At 39.1% G+C, this 26,885-nt stretch overlaps 1 protein-coding gene across 10 annotated transcripts in view; it reads right to left on the reverse strand.

Moving 5' to 3' along the window:
- GAB1 (GRB2 associated binding protein 1) overlaps positions 1-26,885 on the reverse strand; it is a 102,274-nt gene that overhangs the window by 10,822 nt on the left and 64,567 nt on the right. For 7 of the 10 annotated variants that reach the window (XM_065836508.2, XM_065836512.2, XM_065836507.2 and 4 more), the window contains exons 3-7: positions 20,233-20,446; positions 17,056-17,136; positions 12,232-12,836; positions 10,008-10,093; positions 9,477-9,780 (exon numbers count right to left, since the gene is read on the reverse strand). In XM_065836508.2, coding sequence (XP_065692580.1) covers positions 9,477-9,780; positions 10,008-10,093; positions 12,232-12,836; positions 17,056-17,136; positions 20,233-20,446 — 1,290 coding nt within the window. The remainder of the gene's footprint in view (positions 1-9,476; positions 9,781-10,007; positions 10,094-12,231; positions 12,837-17,055; positions 17,137-20,232; positions 20,447-26,885) is intronic. The other 3 variants (XM_065836509.2, XM_065836514.2, XM_065836511.2) reach the window with 2 other exon arrangements.

A 26,885-nucleotide genomic window follows, 5' to 3' on the forward strand; every position in this document is an offset into this window, starting at 1 on the left:
ATATAGAAACCTAAGCGGGGGGGGGGAGTTAAGGCAAGTGAAACCAACCAAACAAGAAGTGAAAGTTAGATGTTTTCATTGTTCAGTCATGTCACCACCTGTGAAATGCAAAGGGCTACGGCCAAGAGAGAGAAGCTCAGCTTCTGCACGTTCTATCATTCAAATGCTGTGCAAGGGCACGCTGAGCTGAAAAATCACTAATGAAGTCTATTTTTCTAACAAATGGCTGCTTGTAAAAACTGCCAAGTAGAACAAGCGATTATGGATCTAGCGCTCGAGTGCATTCAGACGGCATGAATTCTGCTCTCGGCATTTCGGTGTGTGTCAATGCTGCCTTTGTCTGAGAAGTCATCAGGAGAAGAGTCCATTTCACATGTCTGATTTTGTTTCAAATAATGGTTTAAACTGAAAACCCATTTGCTTTTTCCATCAGGTAATCCATCCTCTCTTCTTGTTTTCCATAAAACACTTGGAATATAACTTCTTTTTTTTTTTTGGGGGGGGGGGGAAGTCCCAGGGCAGCAAATTACTTCAGAGTAGGGGGGTCCTAACATTTTTGGTTTTGGGGTTGTATGTCACTCATTGAAGAGCCTCATTTTGTTTGCAGGCCTGGAAGCACTAGTACTAAACCAGATTTCTGTTAAGCTGACTGCCTGCTCGCTCCATGGTTTGCTGGCAATGGATTTTACATCAGGAAATTGCAGACATCCTCACGAAAGAGGCCACCGGTCTAAATACCATCTATTCAGGGCTTAAAATTTTAAAGTAAACCTACTAACGTGACGAAGTTTAAGCAACGTGTGATCTGTTAACGTTGTTTCCTGGCTAACGGGACTAATCCTCACGAGACAAGGAGATCAGACGCAGGAATGCCGGAGCAGTGCTTTACTTGGAATAGGAGGGAGAGAGCAAGAGGTGAAAACAGCCATGTAAGTGCCCTGCATCTAAAAAAAAGTACTTTCAAAGAGACCTAACTAACAGCAGCTTCCATTTAAAAAAAGGAAAAAAAAAAAAAGGCATCTTTGCCCCTTTTCTCTGTAGTCAGAAGAAACTGAAATTTGCACTGAGGTCCAAGAATTCCAGCACTCAGAACCTCTGTAGGTTTTTTCCTTAAAAAACAAGGCTGAGGCTCATGGTTTTACTCCCACAGGGTTTATTATTTGGTTTTCAGTTCTGCTGAATAACCTTCCCCTCTCCTTCTCTTCCTCTTCCTCACCCCAGTGAACTCGGATTCCTGAGTACATGGTCTTCAGCACCGAGCCCTACAAATATCCTGAATTTGTTTTCTCATCTCTGTTTTTATGAAGACTATTTCCTGCCAAGGTACTTCTAATTAGAAACATGTCTTTAGTTATACAACGTTCATATTCATTTCCATACTAGTACTCAGCAACAGAGGTATCAATAGTGTGCTTAGTTCTGGTCAGTGATACCACATGGATGGTGATAACTGCAGCCTCTTCAGGACACTAAAAGCAAATCGCAATCAACTTACTATTTCAATACTGTGAAATACAAAAAGCAGTCATCTAAAAATATGGTCTCCAGTTTTCCTAGACATCTTTCATTTTCTCAGAATAACTTCTCTGAGACCACTGGTACTTTCAATGCTCCAGAAGTTAAGAATAAATTGGAAAAAATATCCGGGGGTTGCACTAGATGAACTTTAAAGGTCCCTTCCAACACAGAGCATTCTAGGATTCTATGAAAATATCTGATTATAAAGAAGTCCAACTGCATCTGACAGCTAAGGTTCACTGGTATTCATAAAATATTTGCCAAATGCCATAAAAACTATTCTGAGAATACCAAAGCTATTAATCATTCAAATGCTATTTGACTGCTCTAATTTGCAAGTAATGCTACATGTCTGTATTTAAAAATCCACCCAAGCATGATGAACTAAAAGCACTCAATAACAAAGACGGTGGCTTAAAGTACAGTGTTCTGAAGTGTTTATTGATTAGCAGTTTAAAGCTGCACTAAAATTCATTAAGTCCACAGGATACTACTTGAGATCACTTTCGTAAAACAAAAAACTAAAGGAGTTTAACTTGTTCACTGGAAAAATCAAGTCTAACACTAAATCTATAAAAAAGCCAATGGAGTACCATGACAATATGTGTATCAAAATCTGAGTTTGCTTGTAACAGCATTAAGCAGTCAAGGAAGAAAAGAAAAATCACATGCAGGGAAGAATAAATAGGGTGTTATCACCCATGTTCCTGCTCTCAGTAGTATCTTTGGAGTTCAATACTGTCATCACCTCTAATACCAGAGCAAGTCTTGCAATTTGTCTTCAGAAAACTCATGTTTAATTTTTTTTAAAACCATGATGTCCAGTAACCCACAGTTCCATTTGCAGCTGTGATGCAGCCATCCAAACAAAATCTTTACTTGAAATTACTTGTTGTTTCAAAGTTTTGTAAGACCAACCACAGCTGCAAGTTAAGGATGGGTAGATTGTAGGAAGGAGCTACATAAATTTCATTTAAAGCTATTAAGTAAAAACTAGCCTTGTAGAAGTAATTTGGTACAGCTCTGAAGGAAGCATAATTTTAAGCTAAATGGAAGTCTCTGAAATTTGCAAGGCGGGGGGGGGGGGAGTGTGTGCAGAAAAAATAAAAATCAATAAATTTGTATTCAGCCTGTGTTAGGAATTCTGAAGAAGCACCAAAATATCCCCAAAAATCTTATTTTTTAAATTCCTAAATGTAATGATCAGGAAGTGTATCTTACAAGTGTAAATGGAAGGATGAAATGCATGGATTTCTTCAAGAAAAAATGAACAGTGTTACTGCTCTAAAAAGACACCACGAAAATAAGTTTCTTTTTCAATAGATCTTCAGTTCTTGCTGCTGAGTAAAATCATCTTTCACAACTTTTCAATGCCTACTTGTCCTAAAGCCTGAGAAAATGAGTGATCCTTTATTTAAGAATATGCAAGAGAACCATGATAACACAGAATGCTGCAGTGTTGCCAGCTTCTGATTTAATCATTATTTTTTAAAGAAATGCCAGTTCCTGTTGTCACAAATGTCTTAACTGTTTCTCTGAAGTTCTATTTCAGGGTGCTGATGTGGTGCTGCTGCTACACCAGGATGTGCAACATGTTCACAGTGTCCAACTCAGACACTCAAGCATGTAAATATTTCACAAGGAAACTGTTCACTAGGCTACTTATAACTAATTTTGTGATTAATGAGGGGTCTTTAATTTCCTTAACAACTACCTAATTTGTTTGGTATTTTTACAGCATCATATCACACTACAACAATGGGTGATTTTGTTGGTCACCCAGAAGCATCACAGTGGGTCCCATGGGGGCCAGAATGTGGCAGATGCTTCCTGCCATGTGAAAACTCTGCACACAATTACTTCTTCAAAGAGGTTCTATGGTCTTAAATAAAGAATAATGGAATTTTCTACAAAGTTAATCTGGATGAGAGATGCTTATAAGTAGTCATAGCAAGATACAGCCACATTTTTTATAAAGAATCTGCATACTTGTGGTTTAACCACACAAATTATGTCTTGTAACATCTTAAATGAGAAAAATTTATAAGAAAAGCACCCAGATAAAAATTTTAACATTTATAAAACAACCAGAAGTCCCAACTCAATGAGAATTCTTTTTCCTCTCCCCTGGTTTCTTTTGGTTGTTTGTTCTCTTGTTTTCAAGGTGCATTTGGGTTTTTTGTTGGCATGAAAAGAAATGTGTGGATCACTAGCAGTCTCTAAATCCTAGTTTATCACTTACTGGAGTGAAAATTACCATGGCCAAGCAGCAGTCTCTTTTAAATGCGATCATACGGACTCAAGTTGTAAGAAACATCTCAGATGAAATGCTGACATATTTTTGTTGAAAGATTAGACTTTTGTAAAATAAAATAAAATTAAAAATAATATTTTTAAAAAGGTGAAAATGCACTATGCTTAGCTATTGGTTATTTTTCCCATCAGCAAACTAAAGACTGAACCAAACCCCAAACTAGGACTGAAAATCATCTTTACAATAAGCTTGAATGTAATTCAACTCTAACGATCTTTGGACAGTCCAGCACAGTCCAGCACCATTTTATAGGCAATGAGGTGGGAATCCTGAGTTCTTTACTCCCTCTGTCAGGTATCTGCTTGGTGATCCTGAGTGCATTGTTCTGTCTCAGTTCTCCACAACCCTGCACTGGGATCCATGCTAAACCGAACTCTCAAAGGGTTTTTAAGTACTATGGATCAAAAACATTACAAAAAGGCAGTGTTACACCACATTTAAATAAATGAGGTTCAGCTTCTGATTTCCATTCCATCATGGTCATGAATTGTTAATTCAGCCATATGCCCACTGCTCATACATTTCTTTCCAGAACCTTAAAAAAAACAACTTTGGCACACAGACATGCTGCCCCTCAGAAAAGAGAAGTTACCGGTTACAGTAAGTCAGGCATTAAACCAAGACTCCGGAGAACTGAATTCCACCATATTCAATTCCTTCACTGACTCAATTGGTTGATTCAGATATTGGAAAACTACATTTTGTCAGTCCAGGTGGCAAGCCTGTATTTCTTAAGAGCTATGAACTTTAGAGACGAGATGTATGCACAACACCCCCCGCCCCAAATGTTATATAGCTGTAAGGAGTCCTTCTGAACATCTCCTAAACAAGTATTTTTTTAAAAAGAAAAACAAACAAACAACTTCATTTGGAGATGTTTGGTCCTAAAGACTTGCTTTAAAATCACAACCCTGACCCTCCTACCCCAGAAATAACTCATGGGGCAGCAGGAACCATTATCAGGCCCAGAGGCCCACAGATGCCCTCCCACCTCTCAAACGCTACCTCCTGACTTATAAAAAGCAATTTATACCCCATCCCTTTTATTTTCAACCATGCACTTTCCTTAGTCTCTAATTTACAACATGTTTGTACTGAAGATTGTCTGGATCACAAACCTCTGTCAGGCCTCAGAACTTCCCTGTGGATGGCCAGACATTCCCTGTGGCCCAGCAAGGTCTCCATCCTGTCAGCAGCATGGAGACCACAGCCCTTGCTACATATTCTGAAGAGCCCCAGGGTAAGTAGGAGGTGGAGCAGAAGACAACCTGGCTGTTCTGTGCTGCCTTAGCTGCCTAGGGCGTCCCCACTGCATTTCAGCACCTTCAATTCTGCTGTTCCTTCCTACATAAATGGTATTTTGAAGAATGAACATGTGACTGTCAAAACAAATGTCACGGAATCGCTCTGTGGCAGAACCAGTCAGAGTCTTTTAACAACTCAGAGAATAAGACCTAACTGCATTGTAGGATGGGATATTTCTTCTGCCTGAAGCCTTTTGCTAGCGACAATGCTTCCAATTTAGCATCACAACTACATGCAACCATGGCAAGCTCAAGCAGCCAAAAAGCAGAAATACAAAATCAAATAGACCATAGTTCTTTATAATAAAATAAATAGCACCTTGGAAAAAAAAATACAAAAGAGATTATTTTTGTCATTCAGTTACAAGTAAACGCAGAAAAGCACCTGGCCAAACGCTTTCCATTTTGTTGAAGCAATATATCACTTACCTTTTGGTATGCTTCTCTAAAGAAATAATAAAGCACTTGATACAAGTAATTGAGGCAGGAAACAAACACCATGTTTTTGTAATTACTTTAAAGACTTCCAGAAAGTACTGGAAGCTCCTCGCATTTACAGAAGTAGCTGTGAGCTAGAAGAATGAAGCTACACGAAAATGTAGCGTAATCTCAAGGCTACATATGTTTTTATATATATAGGGAATTTGTTTTTAATTTATTATTTTTTAACCCATTTTCTAAACCAAAGCTATTATAGAAATGGGTGGAAAAATACATAGGACATGTCATAGCTCACTCTGGCTGTTCTGACAGGTGGGAAAACTGAAGAGCCTCAGGCTCTCATAACCAGGGTGCACAAGTGCCCTCTCAGAAGAATGTGCACATACTTGAGTAAATTTTGGACCTATTTATTACCTACATTTAGTTCATCCAAGCTACTGATTTTCCTAACTCAGTCCTCTGTTATACTCACTACTTCTGTGTAACTGTACCTATTCTTAAAAATTTGAAGAATTTTAAGAATTTAATAAGTTATCCAGAGCGTCAGGTGCTTATATCAGACCTGTGAAGACATACACGTTAGAGTCACTGCTGCTGATAGACAGATTGCCAGATCCTTGCTGCCCAACACATTATTGGAATATTATTAGAAATTATTAGAATTATTAGACATAGAAGAGATGCCAAGCATAAACACTTGACAAGAAAAAGCAGCACATTCTTTATGTGCCAGTCTCACCGTGTTATTTGTCAAATGCATTTTTAGCACTGAATGTAACAAACTTTCCTGGCCCACGCAGAAACTTTACTGAGGCAGAGCTAATGCTCACATGAAAGGTGGTGGTGATATTTCTCAATGACACACACAGCTACCAAAAAGGAATTGCTACTTGGAGACAGTGCAAACACTTTTTTTTCCTTTTTTGCAGCAATCTGTAACAAATGAAAAAAGATACAGCAGCTTCTTTGGACAGAACATTATATGGCCCTCATACACTTGGAGTTCTTATCACCAATACACCTGATGTCTGCAGTAATACCACCTTTTGAGAAGCAGCGGCAGTCTCCAATAGAAATTCTCGAACAAATGGCATATTAAAAAAAAGTTTTAAAGGAGCACTGCCCAGGTAACCATTTTAGGTACTGTTTCCTCCCTTTCTACATCTACCCAAGTTTCAATGAACATATCAGCCAACTTCATATTTTCTGTGCACTAATTCGTAGCAGAAAACTATTGTAATGCATTTATATAAGCAGAAACAATCTGATAATAGAAGTTGCTACAAGAACTTGAAAGCTGGAAAAGCAACATGGTAGAATATAAGGCACAAACTTGTTTTAGGGTACACTAAAACAAGAGTTCTGTCCTGCTTTATTCAAAAGGAACTGCAGTTTTATTTTCCCAAAGGTACTTCTGGAAAGAGTTATTTGCATGGAGAACTCAACTCCTGAAATGGCAACATATTACCATCCTGACGTGTCATTGTATCTGCTCTTTACAACAATGAAAGACTCACCGTAGTATGCCTGATAAAATTTGAGTGAGCCAATGTGTGTATGTTACTGAGATAAAACCCTCAATGATAAATCAAAATCATTATCATTCCCGGGAGCCCAAGATCTACTACAGTTTTTTTCCAGCCCGAAAGCATTTACTACAGAATATTTACTTTTGGTGAGAGCTTTAAAGTGTTTTTATTTTATTTTTCTGAATTATATTAAATAATCATATTATTTTACAGTGATTATTTTAGCTTCTAAAAGTCTACAGAAAAAAATACAGCCACTCTATACTAATTAAGAGGTACTTCAGTACATCTAAAAATCTGTTCCCTGATGTTAGCTAGGTCTTGCTAGCTGTAAAGCATGTGAGGACGGGAGCAAATGAGGAGCCTGACATGTCACTTTTAGAAAGCAAACCACTAATTCAGATTCAACAGGAAGGATGCGGGAGCACCGATGTTGCCCCAGCAGACACCTGTGCGGCTCCTTGGCATCGCCAACAGCAAAAGTGAGCAGCTTTTCAACACAGGAATTTACTACTTTGGAAGGGCAAACACCTTTATCAGTAAAACACATAAACTGGCCAGTCAGGGAAACTATTTTAAAGCTGTTTAGTGTTTATTTTGAGAATATTTTCCAGTATGAGCTTTCATCAGTCTGTCACTGTCCAGTGTCTCTTAAGAACTAAAGAGAATTGCTCTGGTAACATCGAAACAATTAGACACAAGCACAAAGGTATTGAAAAAGGCCACGCTGTATTTTCTGAAGATGGACAGCCAGGATCAGATGTGGTGCTTCCCATTTCAGACTGATATAATCTCTATCATAATGGTATTATCTGCTTCACTTAATTACAGGCTGGTTTTGCTCAGTGGTACAAACACTGATTTCAGGGTTTAGTTAGTGAATATTTTGGTTCATCTGAATATTTGACATAGACTTTTCCCGAAAATGAAGTCAGCCATTTTCAATGTAAATACTAATTTTTCAAGCACATGATTTTCAAAATAGGACTTACTCAAATACAAAATAGTGCAGACATTTGATCTAATGATTTTTAGCTCCCATTTCTACAAAAAAGTTAATTACATTGTCTGAAAAAAGAACTGTGTAGTAGGGAAATCAGTTCCTTAAGCATTTACCTTTATTTCTGATAGGTTGGCTGATAAAACATTTTAAATTAACTGGAAAGAGATTCTTAATACAAGTATGTCTTTAGACACATCACGGCAGTACCTTCTTTGTTTCTTAAGAACTCTGGCCACCCTATTTTAAGGAAAAGTAAACCCAGTATGCACCAGATTCAGGGCAGGTATTTTTTAGGACAGCTTTGGAGGGGCCCTCTAAAATTGGGGTTTTTTTTCCAATTTTGTCACTGAAATTGTTGCAGCTTCCTCAGACTTATTCATAAGAGTCATCTTCCACACATTCAGCAGTTTAAAATATTTCCACATAAGGCTAGTTTTCCTTTTGCTTTATGATATTGTTTAATCTACCACACTCGATAATGGCGAGGAATTTTTTACCTACTACAGTTTATACAAATTTCAGTGTAAGCATGGCACCCAGCTCCTGTGATAAAGCAAACACACCTTGAGGGCTTGCTTGAATTAGCGGTTCCCTCTTCCCATTTGAATCCCAAGGAAAATATATACAGTAACCTCACAACCCATATGTTGAACATCTTCCCATGACTGCACCATGTGGCCACTAACACTTGAGCACTAAGTAGCCCCAACGTCAAGTGATTTTCCTTGCTTTTAGAGACTGAAATGAGGCCTTAACATTAACCTACTTAGTAGCAAACACTCTCTTTAATCTCATTTTTCCTTCACAATTTGTAATAATTATTCTACATAAGAATTTGTAAGACCACTGCATACTTTCAATAGGACTATAAAGCAGCATGATGTACAACTCATTCTTGTAATAATTAATTTCTAACGATGTTTACATCAAAAGCAAATATGCAAAATATTGAAATAAGTTATTCTTAATTTTTACTTCATACAGTGAAAATATATACTGAACCTGTACCAAGCCTTGTTATGGCTATAAATTTGTATTATCCAATGCCTTGTGTGCTCTCTCCATCATAATGTGGTTAGCTGTCTTCTATGTATAAGGACTATAACTCACCATTCTGTGTTATTTTTTCATTAGTATCTACAGCAATAAAATTTGAACATATGCTTATATTTGGCACTATTATTGTGATGTTTTAATATGGTGAAAAATAAGCCATAACTTAAAGGAATTCCAGGATATCTCATAGAATAAAAATGATTTCATTAGAATTTCTAAAAATACGATCATTTTCGACCAATTGGAAGAAGGAAAAGCTATGTTATTTTCTTAAATGATAAAAATCAGTTTCTATAGAGCATTTTCCTCACCTTTTCTGTCTGGTTTGAGGTTGCGATCCACTGGTGGTGGCTCACACTCTGCAGCAGGTACTGACCGTCTGGGAGGGGTCTTTGGGCTGGACCTGAAACCCATGTGAGCGGGAGGAGGGACTTGCTTTCCAAACAACGGAAAATCAAACGTGCCTGGTGTCATTGGTACATAGTTCGTTTCCTGGATGGGTTCAGTGAAGCTGCTGGAATGCTGTCGTGGAGGAGAGTTGGGATTCATTGGGACATAATTTTCATCTAGATCTTCACTTGAAACACTTGCCACTGTCAACATGCTTCTGTTTTTCTAGAATTAACATATATTTCCTTTAACAAAATAAGTTATGCAATCAGCTGTGAATCATAAGAGTTTTTAACCTAATCTACTTAGAGTAATATATTCTACTGAAACTGAAAAATTAAAAAAATAAAATACAAAAATCACTAGTACCATACAGCTTGCTTTTTCACACAGGAACAAAGAACATTCAAGCACTGTCACTGCTGCATCTCATCAGATCAAGTCATACTTACAAAGTGGTTATGGAAGCCCTCCAATGAATTAGATCTGTCATTCGGAAACGTTCGTGGAATATCATAACAGTCTTGAGAACTAATTTCTAAAGAAACAAGAAGAGAAAGCAGCTATTTATCATCCCTGTTCCTGTCACTTGGCACCAGGCACCCAGAGTCTGTTGTTATTTACTGTCTGCTTCTGAGAGCACACAAACACACCTCCTGAAGCTGCGGCCCATAGATTTTTATCTATATACTTGACAGGACCCTGTTCACAAACAAACTTTGCACTCATCAGTCACAACTTGAAGCTCTTAGAGTGACATTTTTCTGCAGCAAGAAAATAAAAAGTAATTTTTCCTTTTAAAGAAAAAGCGAAGCCTTAATTTCAAATAGGCAGACATAAGAATTTATTGTAAGGGTGGACTTTGAGATACTGGGCCCTCAGGAAAAACCTATTCTAAAATAAAGAAACAGCAGATGTAATTTACGGTCTTGTAGAGAGGTTTTCTGATGGGCCACCCTTCCCTTGGAAAGGGCTGATTTGACAGGATTTAATCCGTTGTGGGAACAGGTGACTGTCAGCTACCCAGGGGCTTCCAGTTTGAGCAAACTGCTACAGAACCCAACATCTCCCAGGTTTCACGGTCCTGGCTCTTGGCAGTTTGCAATAAGAAGGTCCTCAGCTTTGTGGCTTCTCCTCTGGCGGACAAGGGTGTTTGTGAGACACCTGGCTCCCACGTCCTGCTGACCCATGTGGGTCACGGGCTGCCCCAGCCTGCAACAGGCACACTCCTCCTCCTGGTGCCAAGGCAGAAACTGCGGCCAAACTCCAGGTTTTAACCCCCTGCATTGCCCTGAAAAAAAAAAAGCTCCCAAGTTCTTTGGAGATTTCCACCTCAGAGGAAAAATAAACACCTCTGCTATTAAGCAACCAAATTACAGTAGTATTTTCAGAAAGGCTACTTTTCCTGACACTGGCCATCTCAGCTTTAGCGAAGTACTCCCTTATAAACTTAGCAAAACAAATGAGGGTCTTCAAAGGTTTTCCTTTGTCATTTCAAAAAACTAATGACCACCACTGTTATTATACTTAGCCTACAAAATAAATGACGAACCGGATAACACTGGGTGCCTGCACAACCACATTCATTCTGTAGGCTGCCTGCTCTAAAATCCCTGTCTCCGTCCCCTTCCTCGTTTCAGCCTCTCATCTCGTATCTAGTGTAACTCCAAGAATTCTGCTTTAAAATCCCCTCAGACATTGACTAACCAGTTGAAAATCTGACTTTTAAAATAACACTGTAACGCTCACCTGCCTCAGGAACATGAAAGAAATGAAACTCTTAGACCAAGAGCAGTTAACAAGACTAAAACAACTGCTCTGTGTAACAATAAATATCAGCTTCCCAATCTCTACCTCTCACTGCATTTCTCTAATTTAAATCTGAGGGAACAAGAACAGGGAAAAAAAAAAAAAACAACCAACCAACCACAGAATCACAAAAAACCCCACAACCAGACAGAAAAAAAACCTCAAGGAGCTATAACTTCTGTAAGTAGAAGTAGCTCCAGTAGATTTGCTAGGACCTGAAATACATTCAGCTGCTAAAGGAAAAAACAGTTATTAAAAAAAGCACTAGCACATCTGGAATAGTATGTATAGCTATCACAAGGAGATAAATAAAGTTCAGTGGCAATGATCACCAGATCAGGGTTGATCTCAAAGCTCTGGTTATACATCAAGTCCCACTGACCTTCATGAAACACTTTTCAGCTTCTGCAGATTTGGACCACTATATGCTAACCTTACTTTGGTTATTCTGAAAGACTGACAACAGCAGGATTGAACTTGGCTATATGAGCTTATTAGCTAAAAGAAACAAAGATTATTAGTCATTAACTGCTGTTTTTCTAAAGACTCATAACTTCATAAACGTCTAGGTCTTAAAATATTTTTAGCTAAGACTGAATGCCACAGTGCAATATACATCCCTTACTGATGTTCTGTGCTTTGCTGTTCTGACAGTTTCCTTCAATAATCTTCTCTTATTCCTTTCTCACATAATATTTTAAGCATTGTGATCACAGACGGCTTTGTGAAGGGCTAAACACCTGTTTTTAAAGGCTACAAATACCCCTCATATCATTCAGCCCATTTGTATCATTCGTATTGCATCATTCGTATCACAAGATTACATCGTTTTACAGGAAAATTCTGGATAAAATACGGCATACTGACCTTTCCGAAATATATTCAAATCTACAGTTGAAATGGTATTACTGCGTGAGGGCGGCACTCCTGCCGTAGGGATGCAGTAACTACTATCAGTATCTGAAGCAGTGCGACTAATGCTACATGTTTCCACAGGAGAGCGATCTGCGGCGTGGTGAGGTTTTGGCGGGCGAGGTGGAGGAATATCTGGAATAGTCTCCAGTTTTGAAGTCTGAGACAACGTTCCCTCTGGAAAAGTTCGTGGAATCTGATAAGTACCTCCAGGTGTGGGGGGAATGTCATAGCTAATGGAGATGTGTCTCATCTGTGCATCTAACGAAGATGTTGCTGATGGGGTATTGAAAACATGTTGTTCTCCTTCTGCGTCAGTCCCAGACGGAGATGCCGCCTTCGGTAAAACATCCTGGGAGTAACTCCTGGGCAGGTTATAAAGGCCACAGTCTGTCAGCGTCAGTCCAGTACGAGAAGGTGGAGAGTCATAGACACCCTGCTGCTGAAAAAAGCCGTTCACAGCATGCTTGCTCGCTGACGGAGCGGGATTTTTGTGGGAGGGCACGTTATCATTGCAGTCTGTTTCAGAACAGCTTGATTTTGCGGCGTCAGCGTGAGATCTACACATGAGATTAAAATGTTGATGAACATAGAAAGAAAAACAAACATTACAAATAATAAACACACCATTTGAAATGTAAACAACTAAAAAGCCTATCAGTCTCTTCCAATTTATTTTTTTAAATCAAATGCAGAAACTCAACTTTCATACAGATGGTAGTACTTAAGAAGCATCCTAAGTAATTACATACATACAAATCCATGCAGGTGAAACAGACAACAAAAGTGTGGAGCTTTAGCAGCAGCTAAACAATAAGTTGATGTTTCATAAAGCAAGTGATTCCCAGGAATCCAATTTGGAGCAAAGTTTTTTTGGGGCTGGTAGGTTTTTTGTTTTCTCTTTTAACCCATGGTGCAAACTAGCTGCACTTCAATGGCACTCTTTAAGGTAAAGATAATACATTCAGTCCTTGGGTGTACAGTACTTGCTAGTTCTAATCACTGCGAAAAAAAATCCAAAATGGTAAGAGGAAAAAACAGGACTGCTTGTAACACCCTGAAGTGCATGCCTAAAGTTAGCTACTGACCACATAAAACTGGTTCACAACACATGGAGGAGAGAGAAATAACAGATATGAACAGAAAAAGAAGGAAGATAGCATGCTCTCTGAGGAAATTTAAAGAAAAAAGTCCACAGGACGTATATGCAAGAGTGCTTTTGTCCTGAATGCAGTTATGGCAGTACTCTTAGAGAAAACTGCACAGTAGTTTACCTTTGATTTCTTTGGAAATTCCATCTTTCATAAGAGCATTCATTAATACTGATACTAACCAGCATCAGCAAACTTACATGAAAGTAAACACATTGCAATCTTGCAATCTTGGTTTTTTTTGTAAACCTCCCCAGTTACCTTGCTCCAGGCAGAGCATTTATGAGCCTGACCCCTTGCTTAATTGAAAGTCAAGACAGTGGCAAAATACTAACACAGGTGGAGTTAGTGCAGTCCATACACTTTTAGATGCATCATAGCATGATATTTCCTATTTTCATTACCACACCACCATACCATTGTGTTAATTTAAACGTATGTGTGTAAATATCTCAGCACGTGCTTGTATCAATGAATAGCTGCTATACTACTCTTCCTAACCTCTATTAAGCAACTAGACTATGTGCTTTACAAAACTTTTGAGGAATAAAATACATTAAAATCGAGGGCATGAGTATCACAAGAACCATTTTTTTCTCTTATTTTAAGAAAGAGTCTCTGCCTCAAAGTGACCACAACTAGAATTTATTATTCAAATTTCAATTTGTTCATAAGATCACATAAAACTAACTTTCTTAAGAGACAGCTGGATTTATCTCCCAGGGTTCTGGTAACTTGAGAAGAAAGGAATCCAGTTTAGCTATTCTTTTAGGTTTCCTCTACAGACACTGGAGAAATGGAGACTGCGTGAAACGCAATCCATTCTTCTTGGAAATCCATCTAAACCCCGGTGAATCACTCCCAAAGTGCCTCTCTGCCATCTATCAAGGGAACCAGCATGATTAGCTTAGAGCGGACATCTGCAGTCAAGAAAAATGTCATTCACCTAAATCAACTGCTTTTTGTTCTGTTGAACAGCAGAGATACAACCTTCCATCAGCCTAAGTGGCTTATTAAGAGTTCTCCTCCAGCTTTAATTATGTCACCTTTTTTATTAGCTTGGGGTTTTTTTGTTTTGTTTTGTGTTTTGTTTGTTTTTTCATTAGAAAAAGCATACTCATTTTGTTCTGGTTACAATTTTAAACATAGATTTAAGTCCGTCACGCTGATAGGGCTCGGTTTCTAGGTGACACTGACCATTCATCTGCATTTACTTTAAGAGACACCCCCAAAGATTAATGTTCTCATTAACTATTTATCCTTGGCACAACCAAGAAAATGAACCTTCATATATTCCTTATGATACTGACGATTAAAAACCTCTCTCTTGTTTGCTAACAGTTTGCTTCCTTTGCCTCAGAGCTTCAAAAATTCACTGCAAAAAATAGATCACACAAGACTGAAGGAACTACATGAGGTTCCAGAGTGCACAATGAGTTCTGACCATACTGGGTGACCAGTACCACTCTGAGCTTAGCCCCAGCTGCAGCCCTTGCTCTTTACTCAAAGGATTCACGCAGAAGTTCCTCACTTTCCAGACATACTCTTCTAGTTCTGTGGTATTCTTTCGGACCTAAGTCTCAGCAAAAGTCATGTGTGTTTTACAGAAGCAAGTATGGCAAGGACTGTGATCTGTGTTTTATATGCTATAAAAATAAAGTGGGCAGTCTAGGGAAGCTGGACACTGACCATCAATTGTAGAACCAAAATTATTAGTTCCAGTTCACTACGATATACTTTCAAATGACAAAATATCACAACTCCAAAAATAAGAGATAAACACTACCATTTACCTTACAAAGCCAGAACAGAAATGCACATAATAAAAAAAGCTACACTCTATGTTATTTTTCAATTCACAGCTCATACATAGGATCACTTTCATCCACTTGGCCATGCACCAGAATTCAAATGACTTTTAAACTATTTTTACACACAAAAGCAGAGCAAATATCCTTAAAAAAAAATCTTACCAGTTCTAGGCACCATGGTGTTTTTACAGACATTAGGGCACATTATAATGATGCCATGTTATATTTTACTCTAAAGATGCACAACATGCAGGAGTATGTAACCAAAGCTCAAGATGCAACAATGGCACACGTATGATGCAGTGCTTAAGGATTACCCAGCATATATAATCAACAAATGCTATCATTTTTAAAATTAGGAGTTTTTTCTGGGTCTACGTGAATGCTGTTGTTTCTTTCTTGATCACAAGCACTTGCAAAAACTGACGACTTTCAAAAACCATGACCCATGAAGCAGCCAGGTCTGTCATTTGCTTAGCCGATAGCAACAATTGACATCTCTCATTGTAAAAAGGCATTTCTGATTTACATTGTTTTTAAAAGTTATCTTTTGGAATCAACTATTTAGTCTACTGAAATAATTTTCAAAATATGAATTCCAAAATCTGATTTTGCAAGACCAAAAGTTTGAAGAGAGTCTGAAGCATGGGCCAAGAATGCTGTTTATGCCAAAAATGAAGAGAGGGAATTCAGCCTCTGAAGTGTAAATCGTTTTCAGAAGTCAGTATTAACCACTGACTATAAGAAGAACATGTACAATTTTGAAAATTTACAACGTATACGGGATATGTGCTACCTCTAGGAAATTTAGGTTAGACCTAAAGTTCAGGGACAGACTTTACTCTTGCTTTTTTTTAAAAAAAAAAAAAGAAAGGATTTTAGATGCAGGATGTTTGGTGACTTCTGTATTTGAGAAATTTATCTGAAAACTTTAATTCTTCCCATGCACTTCAGAACAGCTCAAAGAAAAGAAAAATAATGAATTGGCTTAAATATTACATTAAGAATTGATAATTAAGATGTTTTAATGTGTTTGTTGTTTGTTTTTTTTTAACACCTCATTTTAAAGTAACACCAAAGTTGGCTGTAACACAATGAAAACTCCTCACCCTATTTATAAGCAGAGGATGACTGTGATACAGACCGAGTATTATCACATGTCAGCATCACATAACAGCAAATTACGCTAAATGGCCAATCTATTCCTTCCTCAGTGCAAAACTGCACACCGCTTTCCATGTGTGAAGAAGAGATACCTGCACAGCCTGCTGTCTGTACAGGTAAGGACTGCAGGATAAGATGCATGGAGCACAAGTGAGGTCTTGGGGGCAGGGCAAGCCCAACAGAAATGCCGCCTCCACTTGCTAAAAACGACTTGTTGACAGAGACCCAGCAAAAAAAGTTTTTAAAGTGTTTTAGCCTGAGGGGCAATCATCCTATTTTTTGAATATGCTATATTCCATGTGGCTTGACCTACTCATCCTTTCAAGCCGATTCTTTTCCCATCTGCAGAAATAGATATGACCTATTAAACAGATCACTAGGAACAAAGTGGCAGCAAAACTGCTCTTCTGTGCCAGCAATCCAGGAAAGAAACAGCAAGCATAGTAAAAATGTGGACAGATAAATAAGTATAGCCAGCTCTATCTTGATTACAGCTATTTCTAGAAAATGGAAGGCCAGAGTCACATAGTTTTTCTATTAAAACTCACAGAACACCATGCAAGACATCTCAAACAAAAAATAGTTTCAGGCAAGTTAATGGCTCTGTGATTAATTGCTCACACGCGTTCCAAGAATGGCTACTGTTCACTCACTGCAGTGGAATCTTTTTACTTTCAAAATCTTCTAATAGCAGGTATTCCTGCCCTTCTTCCGAGAGAAAGGCTGACCCTTGGCTGGTTCACAAACACCGGAAAGATGAGGAAGACAGCATTAAGTATTTCAATACACCTCTCGAATGAGCCAGGACAATAAGAATTTTGGAGAAAGTCTTTGGCTGCATTTTCTTCTTCACGATCCAAATACAAACCTTAAAAATCTCACTAAATGCTGCAGTCGAACAATGCTGTTTCTCAAGTCAGCAGTGATTAGAGCATAAAACTACTTGAGGCAAAATACAGCACGATTACTACAGCTGCGAGTGCTGCACCCAATATATTCTCACAGTACATTGCATGACACCATAATGAAGCATTTCAAAATTATTTGTTAGTTCTGAAACATCAGAATTCTCTAAAATTTCAAAGAGGCAGCTTGGATACTACTTCTTTCTCAGTTACCTGCCTCACCTGGAAAAGAACCCAAATGCCTTGAAATAAAGTTCAGTGGTTCCCAGATTACCTATAAAGTAATATGCAAACTTAAAACAGAAGATGTTCCCTCTACATATCAGCAACTTCTAAGTCTAAAAGGAAAACATCATAGAAATAAACCATCCAAGTAACAATACCTTCCTATTTAATTACATCTGTTAAGCTTTGCACTTTAAGGAAAAAAAGGTTCTATACAACCTGCTTTTTTATACATATGTGGAACTGTTCCAAGTCTAGAAATTAATAGGAAAATGACGCAGTCATTTACTTTTCCTTCATCTGTAAGGATGTACATGGGGTAGTGCACAGTGCCCTCTAACCGATCATCTTAGTAACATGCTATGCAGATACAAAGCCCCAATTCCATCAGAAAAGGTCTGTATCCTCTATACTCAGGCCCACATCCAGCAGAACACCTACTGTACCAGGCATGAAACATAAGCAGCTTTTTTAGGTGGAACTGAAACTCCAGCGTACCTATTATTCTGGATTTTCATAATTACAGCCTTCTTAATAAAAGGACATAGCTATTTACTGAATTTAGTCAAATATAACACACTAAGCCCATAAAATTTCCAGGTAATCACAATGCCAGTGTTTCACTGTCTTAAAATATCCCCGTAAAAACATCATTTATTTAAACAATCTCTATGCTCCCAAATACTTTATTCAGTTCTTTCTCAGCCCCCTCAACATTTAATCTCCATTTGGACCTTCTGACTTCCCCAACCCCCAAATACCTTCTCTCCTGTGTCACCGAAGCCTTTCTGTAGGAATTCTGCACGCTATTCACGTCTACACTTTGCCCCATTTTGTGCAACCTTTTATGGTCTCCTCAGACTTTAATCCCTCTACTTAACCTACACATCACACAACTGCAGAAGTCGGGTCATAAAGTCTCTTACACATCCTGACCTTGGTCACTCGTAAAAACCACACTTCACATTGAGTTAGAAATCCACGCCATGCCTATATCTCGCTGGAGCAAAAGGGCACTTAAATGAAAAACATCAAGATTTCTCTGCCAAGCAGTTCTGGAAGCAATACCAAAGTTTTGGATAGTTTTTGGCAGGAACAGTGACATACCTCTCAGGCACTAACAGCTTCTAAATATTACTAAGCAGTGAAACCTTTAACATTGAGAAAGCAGACACTGAAGGAACTCCATTTTTTTTAAGAAAGATTGTAAAGGGTGGATGCTTTTCTACCATGTAATCATCAGTAAAGGGAGCAGGAAACTCCTCAGGCACAACAGAGCAAGATAAAAATGCCAAGGGAGCAGAGAGAACATGGCACAGGTAAAACTGGCAGGGCATGAAGGTGTTGATGAAGAAGGCACCACCACTAAAAGGTATGGCCCTAAGGGAGTATGTGAAATACTCATGAAAACACTTTCAAAGGAAGCTTTCCTCAGCCTTCCATGCATTTGTTTGCAATCACAAAAAGAATGTGTCATTTTATTTATTTTTTCTGGAAATACTCCAGCAAATTTTATTTAAATTACTGCAGAAAAGAGGCTTGCCAGAGAGATTTATAAGGTTCTCCCACAGAATACTCAAGGTTGGAAGCGACCTCCAGAGATTATCTGGTCCAGCTCTTCCAATACCTCTAAGCAATGCTAACTTCAAAGTCAGGTGAAGCTCCTCAGGAGCTTGTCTGGTCAAGTTCATTTATGTTTTCTGGTTTGATTTCTTTTTTCTTTTTTAAGTCTTGGAGGACAGAGACTTGACCAACTCCTCGGGCAGCCTGCGCAAGGGGTGGCCCAGCCACCACGATCCATTCAGAAAAATCACTATGATATTGCTCAGGTAGTTACCATAAATGTCATATCCTCCTAAGCAGAGTTTCTGTACATTTATTCAAATTGGAAGCAGCAGTTGGAAAAATAAATTAGCATTTAATTCAGTAGTTGTTCTCAAATTCAGTCCTTAAAATTTCCTGTTGTACACTTCTTGGGAGAACTGTGGGTATACAACTTACTCAGTAAGAAACACAGCTAATTTGAGCTTGGTTTTAGATACCTGTTGTTTGGAAAAAAAATCTAAAATCTACGATACAGAAATTAAATGGTTTAAGTTAAGTGTTCTTAGTTATCATAAAATAATTACCTTTTACTCCCATTTGAGAGTCTGAACCATGCTGCTAATAGCCAACTACTACCACTTGAGGATTGCTACATTCAATGATGTGATAACCTGGCAGGCGATAATGAACATAAGCACATTTTACTGAATCTCTTCCACGGAAGCTTTAACTGGTAAAACTAGGGTACCAATTACCGGAATGGAGAAAGGTCAAATTTCTCCCGCTTTTCCCAGTCTTAGACTGGACTAAACACAGCAGATTGTGGCTAGAGAAAGGGCACCTTCCTGCTCTGTGCCATGCACCACTCCAGGCTGTGACAAAATGCTTGGATCACCATATTTATCTATACTTCGTATTGGCAATCCCTGTCCTTGCTTTTGAAGAATGCAATACGGGTCTAGCACTGATCAAACAACTTACTATTGCTAGAAGTTCAAGCGTAGAAAAAAAAGAAGCAAAAATTACAAGCAGCTTGCCTCCTGCATACTGTGTGCATCCAAACGTTCAATGACTCCGCAATTAAAAACAGTGCTTTTAGCACAAACATTCTTGGCCTGTAATACAAGTGTTATTAAGAAAAAAAATGTCCCTTACCTCGTAGGTTCAGGTTTTTTACTCTGACAGTTTATTAGCAGTAGGTAGTCTTGAGGATCTTCTTGACCAGAGGAAGACTCCAGTGGGGGGATGTTAATAAGCTGATAAGGAGGAGGTAGGGAAGATTCGGCTTGCATGGAAGGTGGTGAAGTGTTGATGGGCAAGGGTAACTCGGCAGATGGTTGTAAAGAACTGACTGGTGGCTTCACAGCATCTGCAAAGATAGAGACATAGCACAGCAATGAAGAAATAGCCTTAATATGCTACCAAAAAAAATATAAATCATTAACACAGGATGAGAAAAGTCAGTTTTATTAATTCAAAATTGTAAAATCAGTGGACATCAGAATATCTGAACATTAACATTTTCTTTGGAGTCTTTCCATTTATATATAAATCTTTATAATATCTTTATATTTTTTTGACAGTAATCAATTTCTTAAATATGCCTTGGAAACAGAGGTTATGCCTTATTTAATTACTTATTTAACCGGTTCTCTGGTCACAGAAAGAACAAAGATGCTGACAGCTGCAGTAAGACAGCTAAGAACACAAATCTGTTGTTTTAATCTAGAGGAGACAAAGGCCCATAAGGTTATTACTTGAATATGGTAACCTGAGTCAGCACTTGCACGTATTTATTTGTTTTTGACCAAGGTCACTTGAGCATTTGAGATTAGTCACCAGTCGAGAACTGGCCTCTCTCAATACCCAAAAAGCAAGAGGAAAACCACAGTTTTTGCAACAGAAGATCACTTCCAACTAGAATAACACAGAGGTGTGACAGGTACCCTGCTTCATTAAGCCCCCTCATTACATACCCTAGCTTTCTATTTTAGTGAAATAAACAAGGTAGTTATGGTTTGTTGTTGTTGTTGGTTTTGGTGGTTTGTTTTATTTTGGTTTTGTTTTGGGGGGGCTGTGTTTGTTTAGTTGCAGGGTTTAAAAAAAACAAACAACCAAAAAAAAAACCCAACACAAAAACCCAAACTTATCTTTATTATTCTTATCCACTTCCTACTCACCTATATTCTAGAGTAACCTCTTTTTTTCCTTTAAATACATGTATCCTGACTATTAAATTATCCAGGAGACTGGAAAAATATTGATGCTGTGAAACATTAAAAAAATCATTTCACTCTTGCAACATTTTAATGATACTAAGAATAACATAATTAAGCAAATTGTTCCTCAATTATCAAGGCTCCCTTGTACTTTCAACTCATTGCACATTTCGATTTGCACATCCCAAGAATGGACGCTGATTATTAGCATTGTTTAAATGAACATTATTATTATCCAGAGCAGGCTGCTCCTATTAGGTTTAGAGGCCAGCTATACACTACAAAGTAATTTCATCCAGCTTCTGCTTCCCAGCACTATCCTGGGAAGAACCAGATGAGCAAACCAGAAGGCAGCCCTCCCGCTCCCAGCTCCGTGTGCGCCAGGCACAAGCGATTTAAACGTGGAAATCGGAACAGCAGCACTTGCTTTCAACTCCCATGGCACACCAGCTCAGAAATTAAATCCACCACACCCATGTGGGTGGAAGAAGTCTAGATGTATGAAAATTCCTCAACTCAACCTACCTGAAAAGGTAGGATCATCTAAAAAAAAAGGTTTTATAAAAGGTTGTGCCTGACCCATCCATCCAACTAGTTAGCAGAACAAAGGCAAAACCAGATTGCACCCAGTGATCACACATGCACAAGAGTAAAATGCTTTCTTTACCACACGCTAAAATATTAAAATATGAGCAATTTTAAGAGAATTTCAAGAGCTTGAAGGAGCACATTTAAGGGACCTACTGATCTAATTCCTCTAATGTCAGGGTTTGATAGCAGGAACAGAGAGGTGTTTGAACGGACCTACCAGGCACGTATCTCTTGCTCCTTCAAAAAAACTAGTGGGAGAAAGGACAAGTAGCTCTTTGTCTTGTCCCCACCAGAACAGAGGAATGCAAGTAAGTTTGAGCACAAGTAAAAGTGGAGAACAAAGGTTTCCTGACAGATACACTATCATTTTTTTGGCCACGCTTACAGACAAGATCCTCAAGGGCTTCGGTGTACCACAGTCCCCACCCCTGTTCCTTGTCCTTGACTACACACGACCTTCACGTCATCAGATGTGCTTGGTGCCAAGTTCACATGAGGGGAAAAAAAGAAATCAAGCAGGATGTCCCCGCAGCTCCCAGGGGAGACGGGTGTGTCAATCAGACCACAGGTAGTCAGGAGAGCTCGGCAGGTACGTAGTAAGATGTGCGCCTAGGTGAGGCTGGTGCGTTTAAGCAAACCACGCACCAGCGTTCCCAGGAAGAAGAATAACAAGATGCAAGGGTAACTTTCCAGGGGAAAATAAAATCAAGTAGCTTGAAAGAAGACCAATATATTCACTAAGTTTGGAAAAGGAAGGAGTTACTTTTGTGAGCAGAGGTATGGGGGGAAAAGCATGTGTGTGAGAAAAAGAATCATTCAGTTGGAAGAGACCCTCAGGATCATCGAGTCCAACCATAACCTAACTCTAGCACTAAACCATGTCGCTAGGAAACTCGTCTAAATGCTTTTTAAACACCTCCAGGGATGGTGACTCCATCACTTCCCTGGGCGGCCTGTTCCAATACCTGACAACCCTTTCTGGGAAGAATTTTTTCCTAATATCCAATCTAAACCTCCCCTGGCACAACTTGAGGCCATTTCCTCTTGTCCTATCACTTGCTACTTGGGAGAAGAGACCAACACCCTCCATGCTACAACCTCCTTTCAGGTAGTTGTAGAGAGCTACAAGGTCTCCCCTCAGCCTCATTTTCTCCAGGCTAAACAGCCCCAGCTCCCTCAGCCGCTCCTCAGACTTGTGCTCCAGGCCCCTCACCAGCTTTGTGGCTTCCTCTGCACTCTCTCTGGTATTTCAGTGTCCTTCTTATGGTGAGAGGCCCAAAACTGAACACAGGATTCAAGATGGGCCTCACCAGTGCCGAGTGTGGTGGCAAAATCACTTCTCTAGTCCTGCTGGCCACACTATTTCTGATACAAGCCAGGATGCTGTTGGCCTTTTTGGCCACCTGGGCACACTGCTGGCTCGTGTTCAGTCATCTGTCAATCAACATTCCCAGATCCCTAAGAAAAAAGAAGATAAAGGCTGGCTATAACTTGTAGTTGTTGAAAGGCAGCAAGGCAGTGAAGGTCATTAGGCTAAATATACCAGCTCAGCTCTAGTCTCTGAAGGCCAACACGCCACCTCTGATGGTGGCCTGAGCAGAAACAGCCAGACAAGCCTGCCGTCCTGCCCCCAGCTTTGGGGGCTCTACAGCTCCAGCTGCAATCACAGTCTGTGCTTACCAGCCTCTGACAGACTTCCCTCTGAATTCATCCTACCCCTTTTGAGTACATTTCTATTTCTCACCTCTACTGCATCCTGTGGCAGTGTGTGGCAGGAAAAACAAAACAAAACAAACTTCATTTTACACCTGCTGCCTGGTAGTTTCACTTGACATCCTTCAGAGAAACAGTGAACAATTGTCTCCCATTCACAGCTCCGATTCCCAACTTTACACAACTTTATCACAGCTTTACTGAATTGGCACTGCTTAATTTTTCTTATTATCAAAGCCATTTCATTGCAGATCTGGTCTCCCTTCACACCCTCACCTTTTCTAGCTCTACTAATTCCTTCCTGAGAAGGGAAACCAGCTATTGCATAAAATGCACACACGAAAACCCACCTGGGAAAGACTTACTGATTTACAAAGGCACAACAGTAATTAATTCTGTTCTTATCCTAGCCATTTGCCTTTTGATTGTTACTATTAAAGGTGCCACTGCCCAGAAGGTTCATGATCTCTTTTCAGAGCAAGTATTTGGAGCCTGTTAATGTTAACGGATCGTTAAGGATACTCTCCTTGTGACAATCTGCCTCATTTATTTTGACACAGATTCCATTTGAAAAAAACCCCAAGTGTTCCTACAGATCTGTTGTGGGGGTTTTTTGTTGACTTATAGAAATATTTTAGTGGACAGAGCACTAAACTATTAAAATACTAACTTTCTGATCTGAAATTCATCCTCATACAGGCATTTTGTACATGTTCAACAGTGTAGGATAATACCTGATTTAAAGAGCCGCTGAACTCAGTCTAAGCACTTCACTGCTGGGCTACTTCTTACCTGCTTTACACATCCAAGTTATATCAAAATTGACTACAAAGAAAACAGAAATGCTAACGACTTTCATCACTAAGCAAATGAATGCTGTTTGCCTATCTGTACCTTCTCAAACATCTTCTTTACCCTGATATGAAGGAAAGGCTTTATCCCAGCAGCCTTCTGTGATTTCAAAGAGCGCAATCATGAGCTCGCTCTGTTTTGGACGAGCAGATTCGCAGGGAAGCGGTCATCTGCACACCAAAGAGTGTTCCAAGGTGTTCCGTTTGTTCCCAGAGCTCAGACACTCAGACTGCTTTGAAATAACTGGGAGTTGGAAAAACATCCAGAATATTTAACATGCAAATGAGCATAACAAGAATCCCATTTTGTTTTTGTAATTCCTGCACTCAGTACAGCCAGAACAAGCAGCTTTCTCAGAACAGCACAAGAGTTTTATCTTTTCTTAGTTTAAGAGCAGTTACAAGCATTACCTTTGCTAAAATTCACACTTTTTTCCTCATAACCATTTTTGTATTTGCATTGCTAATAACACAATCACAAAATTGAGGTAAAGAAAACATTTTTTTGAACAAGAATAATAAAATGCTTCCCTGTCTTCCTTCTTCACTATATAAAGCCTCCTTATTCCATGTGTTCCTATCTGTGCTTTATGAACAATCTCGAAGATTTGAGTGTGGGAGTTTGCATTTCGGGTTGGTTGTGTTCTGAAGAGACTTTTTGTTGTTGCAGTTTGTTGGGTTTTGTTTTGGGGTTTGGTGGTTTTTTTGTTTGGTTTGTTTTGTTTTTTAATGAGAGCAAAAATTAAGTTGCTTTCCACATTATGCTATACAGAATCTTAATATTCTAATTATGTAAATACTTGACATGTTCTCAAAGTGAACAAAATGCAGAAATTGCATTACAGCAAGCACTTCTTTCATTGTCAAAACTGCAGTCAAAGTCAGGAAATGCATTATTTGCAGATCATACGTAGAAAGACTAAAATAGGGGATTTTGTTATTGTAACAGTGATTCAGCAACAGATAAGCAATCACATGATTCTACTATTCTTCCAAGATGTTTCATTCAATCCATTTACTATGATGCAGATGTTATCATTACAACAACCAATGGCAAACAAAATATTAGAGTAATAATCTTGAACAAAAATTTACAGATAGAGCAGTGGAAGCCATAATAAAAAAAAATAAAACCTTCACTTTAATCCTTAAAAGGGCTTTTTTTCTTTTCTTTTCTTTTTTTTTTTTTTTTTTTTTAAATTGAGTCATTGTCTATGCTGCTTAATGTGATGAGATACATCCTGAAAGACACCGCTGGAGTTTCCTCTAGTATCAGGTTTTACACAGTCTCAAATGAAAGAGCCTGGAACCCAAAGGGACACACGTGTACCTGTGCACGCACACAGCACCATGTGTGTACGCTGACAGGCGCAGACAGACGAGCACCGGCTCTGTTCGAACACTGAACTCCAGAGACGCGAGCCAGATCCAGCCCAGAAGATGCACGGACACGTTAGTCCGGGTTTGGCAGCACAACAAGCTTTGCTAAGAGGTTTTCCGCATAAATGATGAGCTTACAATCAATATGAAGTCCATGCAGTGAGACTCAAATCTGAACGTTTCAGCTATACCCAGAGAAAATCCTTTTAAACACTTTAATAACAAGTCCCTGTGCATTTTGTAAGTTTGAGATGATATTAAACTAAAAACCCAAAGTCCCTCTCCTCTCTTTTTCTGAGGACACACATGATAGGCTGTTAAAGAACACTAATGAAGCATCCAGTAGTTGCTCGCTGTCTATTATGCTCAGAACAACCTTGCCTCCTGAATCTGAACCAGAAACATGACTGACTGTTCTAAGTTCATGTCACATGCTGAAGTTTCCAGCTTTCAGAAATCACAGCTAAAATTTAGTACTTTCTGTCTGCAGTTCATATATAATTCTAAGCTGAGCTTTTGGTTACCCATTTGAAATTCAAAAATACCAAAAGCATTTCCACTCAGAATCTCTTCCCCCACTCCACCTGCAATTTTCTTTTGAAGTCTGTTCATTCAAAGCAGGGGATGGGGGGAAGAAACATATGTAGCCTGTTCTCTGCATCTTCAGATGGTTTGCAGGCTGGGTGAACACAGGAAATAAAAAATACGAAATAAAAATCAAGGAGCCCTGTTAGAGACTAACTTCTGCAGCTGCTTGTGAAGAGAAACAGTGCAACGCACCGCGTTAATTAAGTTTGGGGTTTTTTCTTCACTATTTTAGCGAAGCCCAGAGCTTTCCTCAGCACAGCAAGCTGCTACAGCCCCAGGGGGAGCATACCCAGCCAGAGCTGTGGCACAGCACACTGTCTAGAACCACTGGCACCTCTATTTTTAATGCTCCACATTGTGCCCCACAGCATCTCACTGTTTGATCACCAGCAATCTGCAGAACAGCTTTCCAACCCGCCCTCTTGCAACCCCTTTCTCCGGGCAACTCTTCAGGGAATGGTGAGGC

This window comes from Patagioenas fasciata, chromosome 4 (genome assembly GCF_037038585.1).
Source record: "Patagioenas fasciata isolate bPatFas1 chromosome 4, bPatFas1.hap1, whole genome shotgun sequence".
In the NCBI taxonomy this organism is placed as follows: Eukaryota; Metazoa; Chordata; class Aves; order Columbiformes; family Columbidae; genus Patagioenas; species Patagioenas fasciata.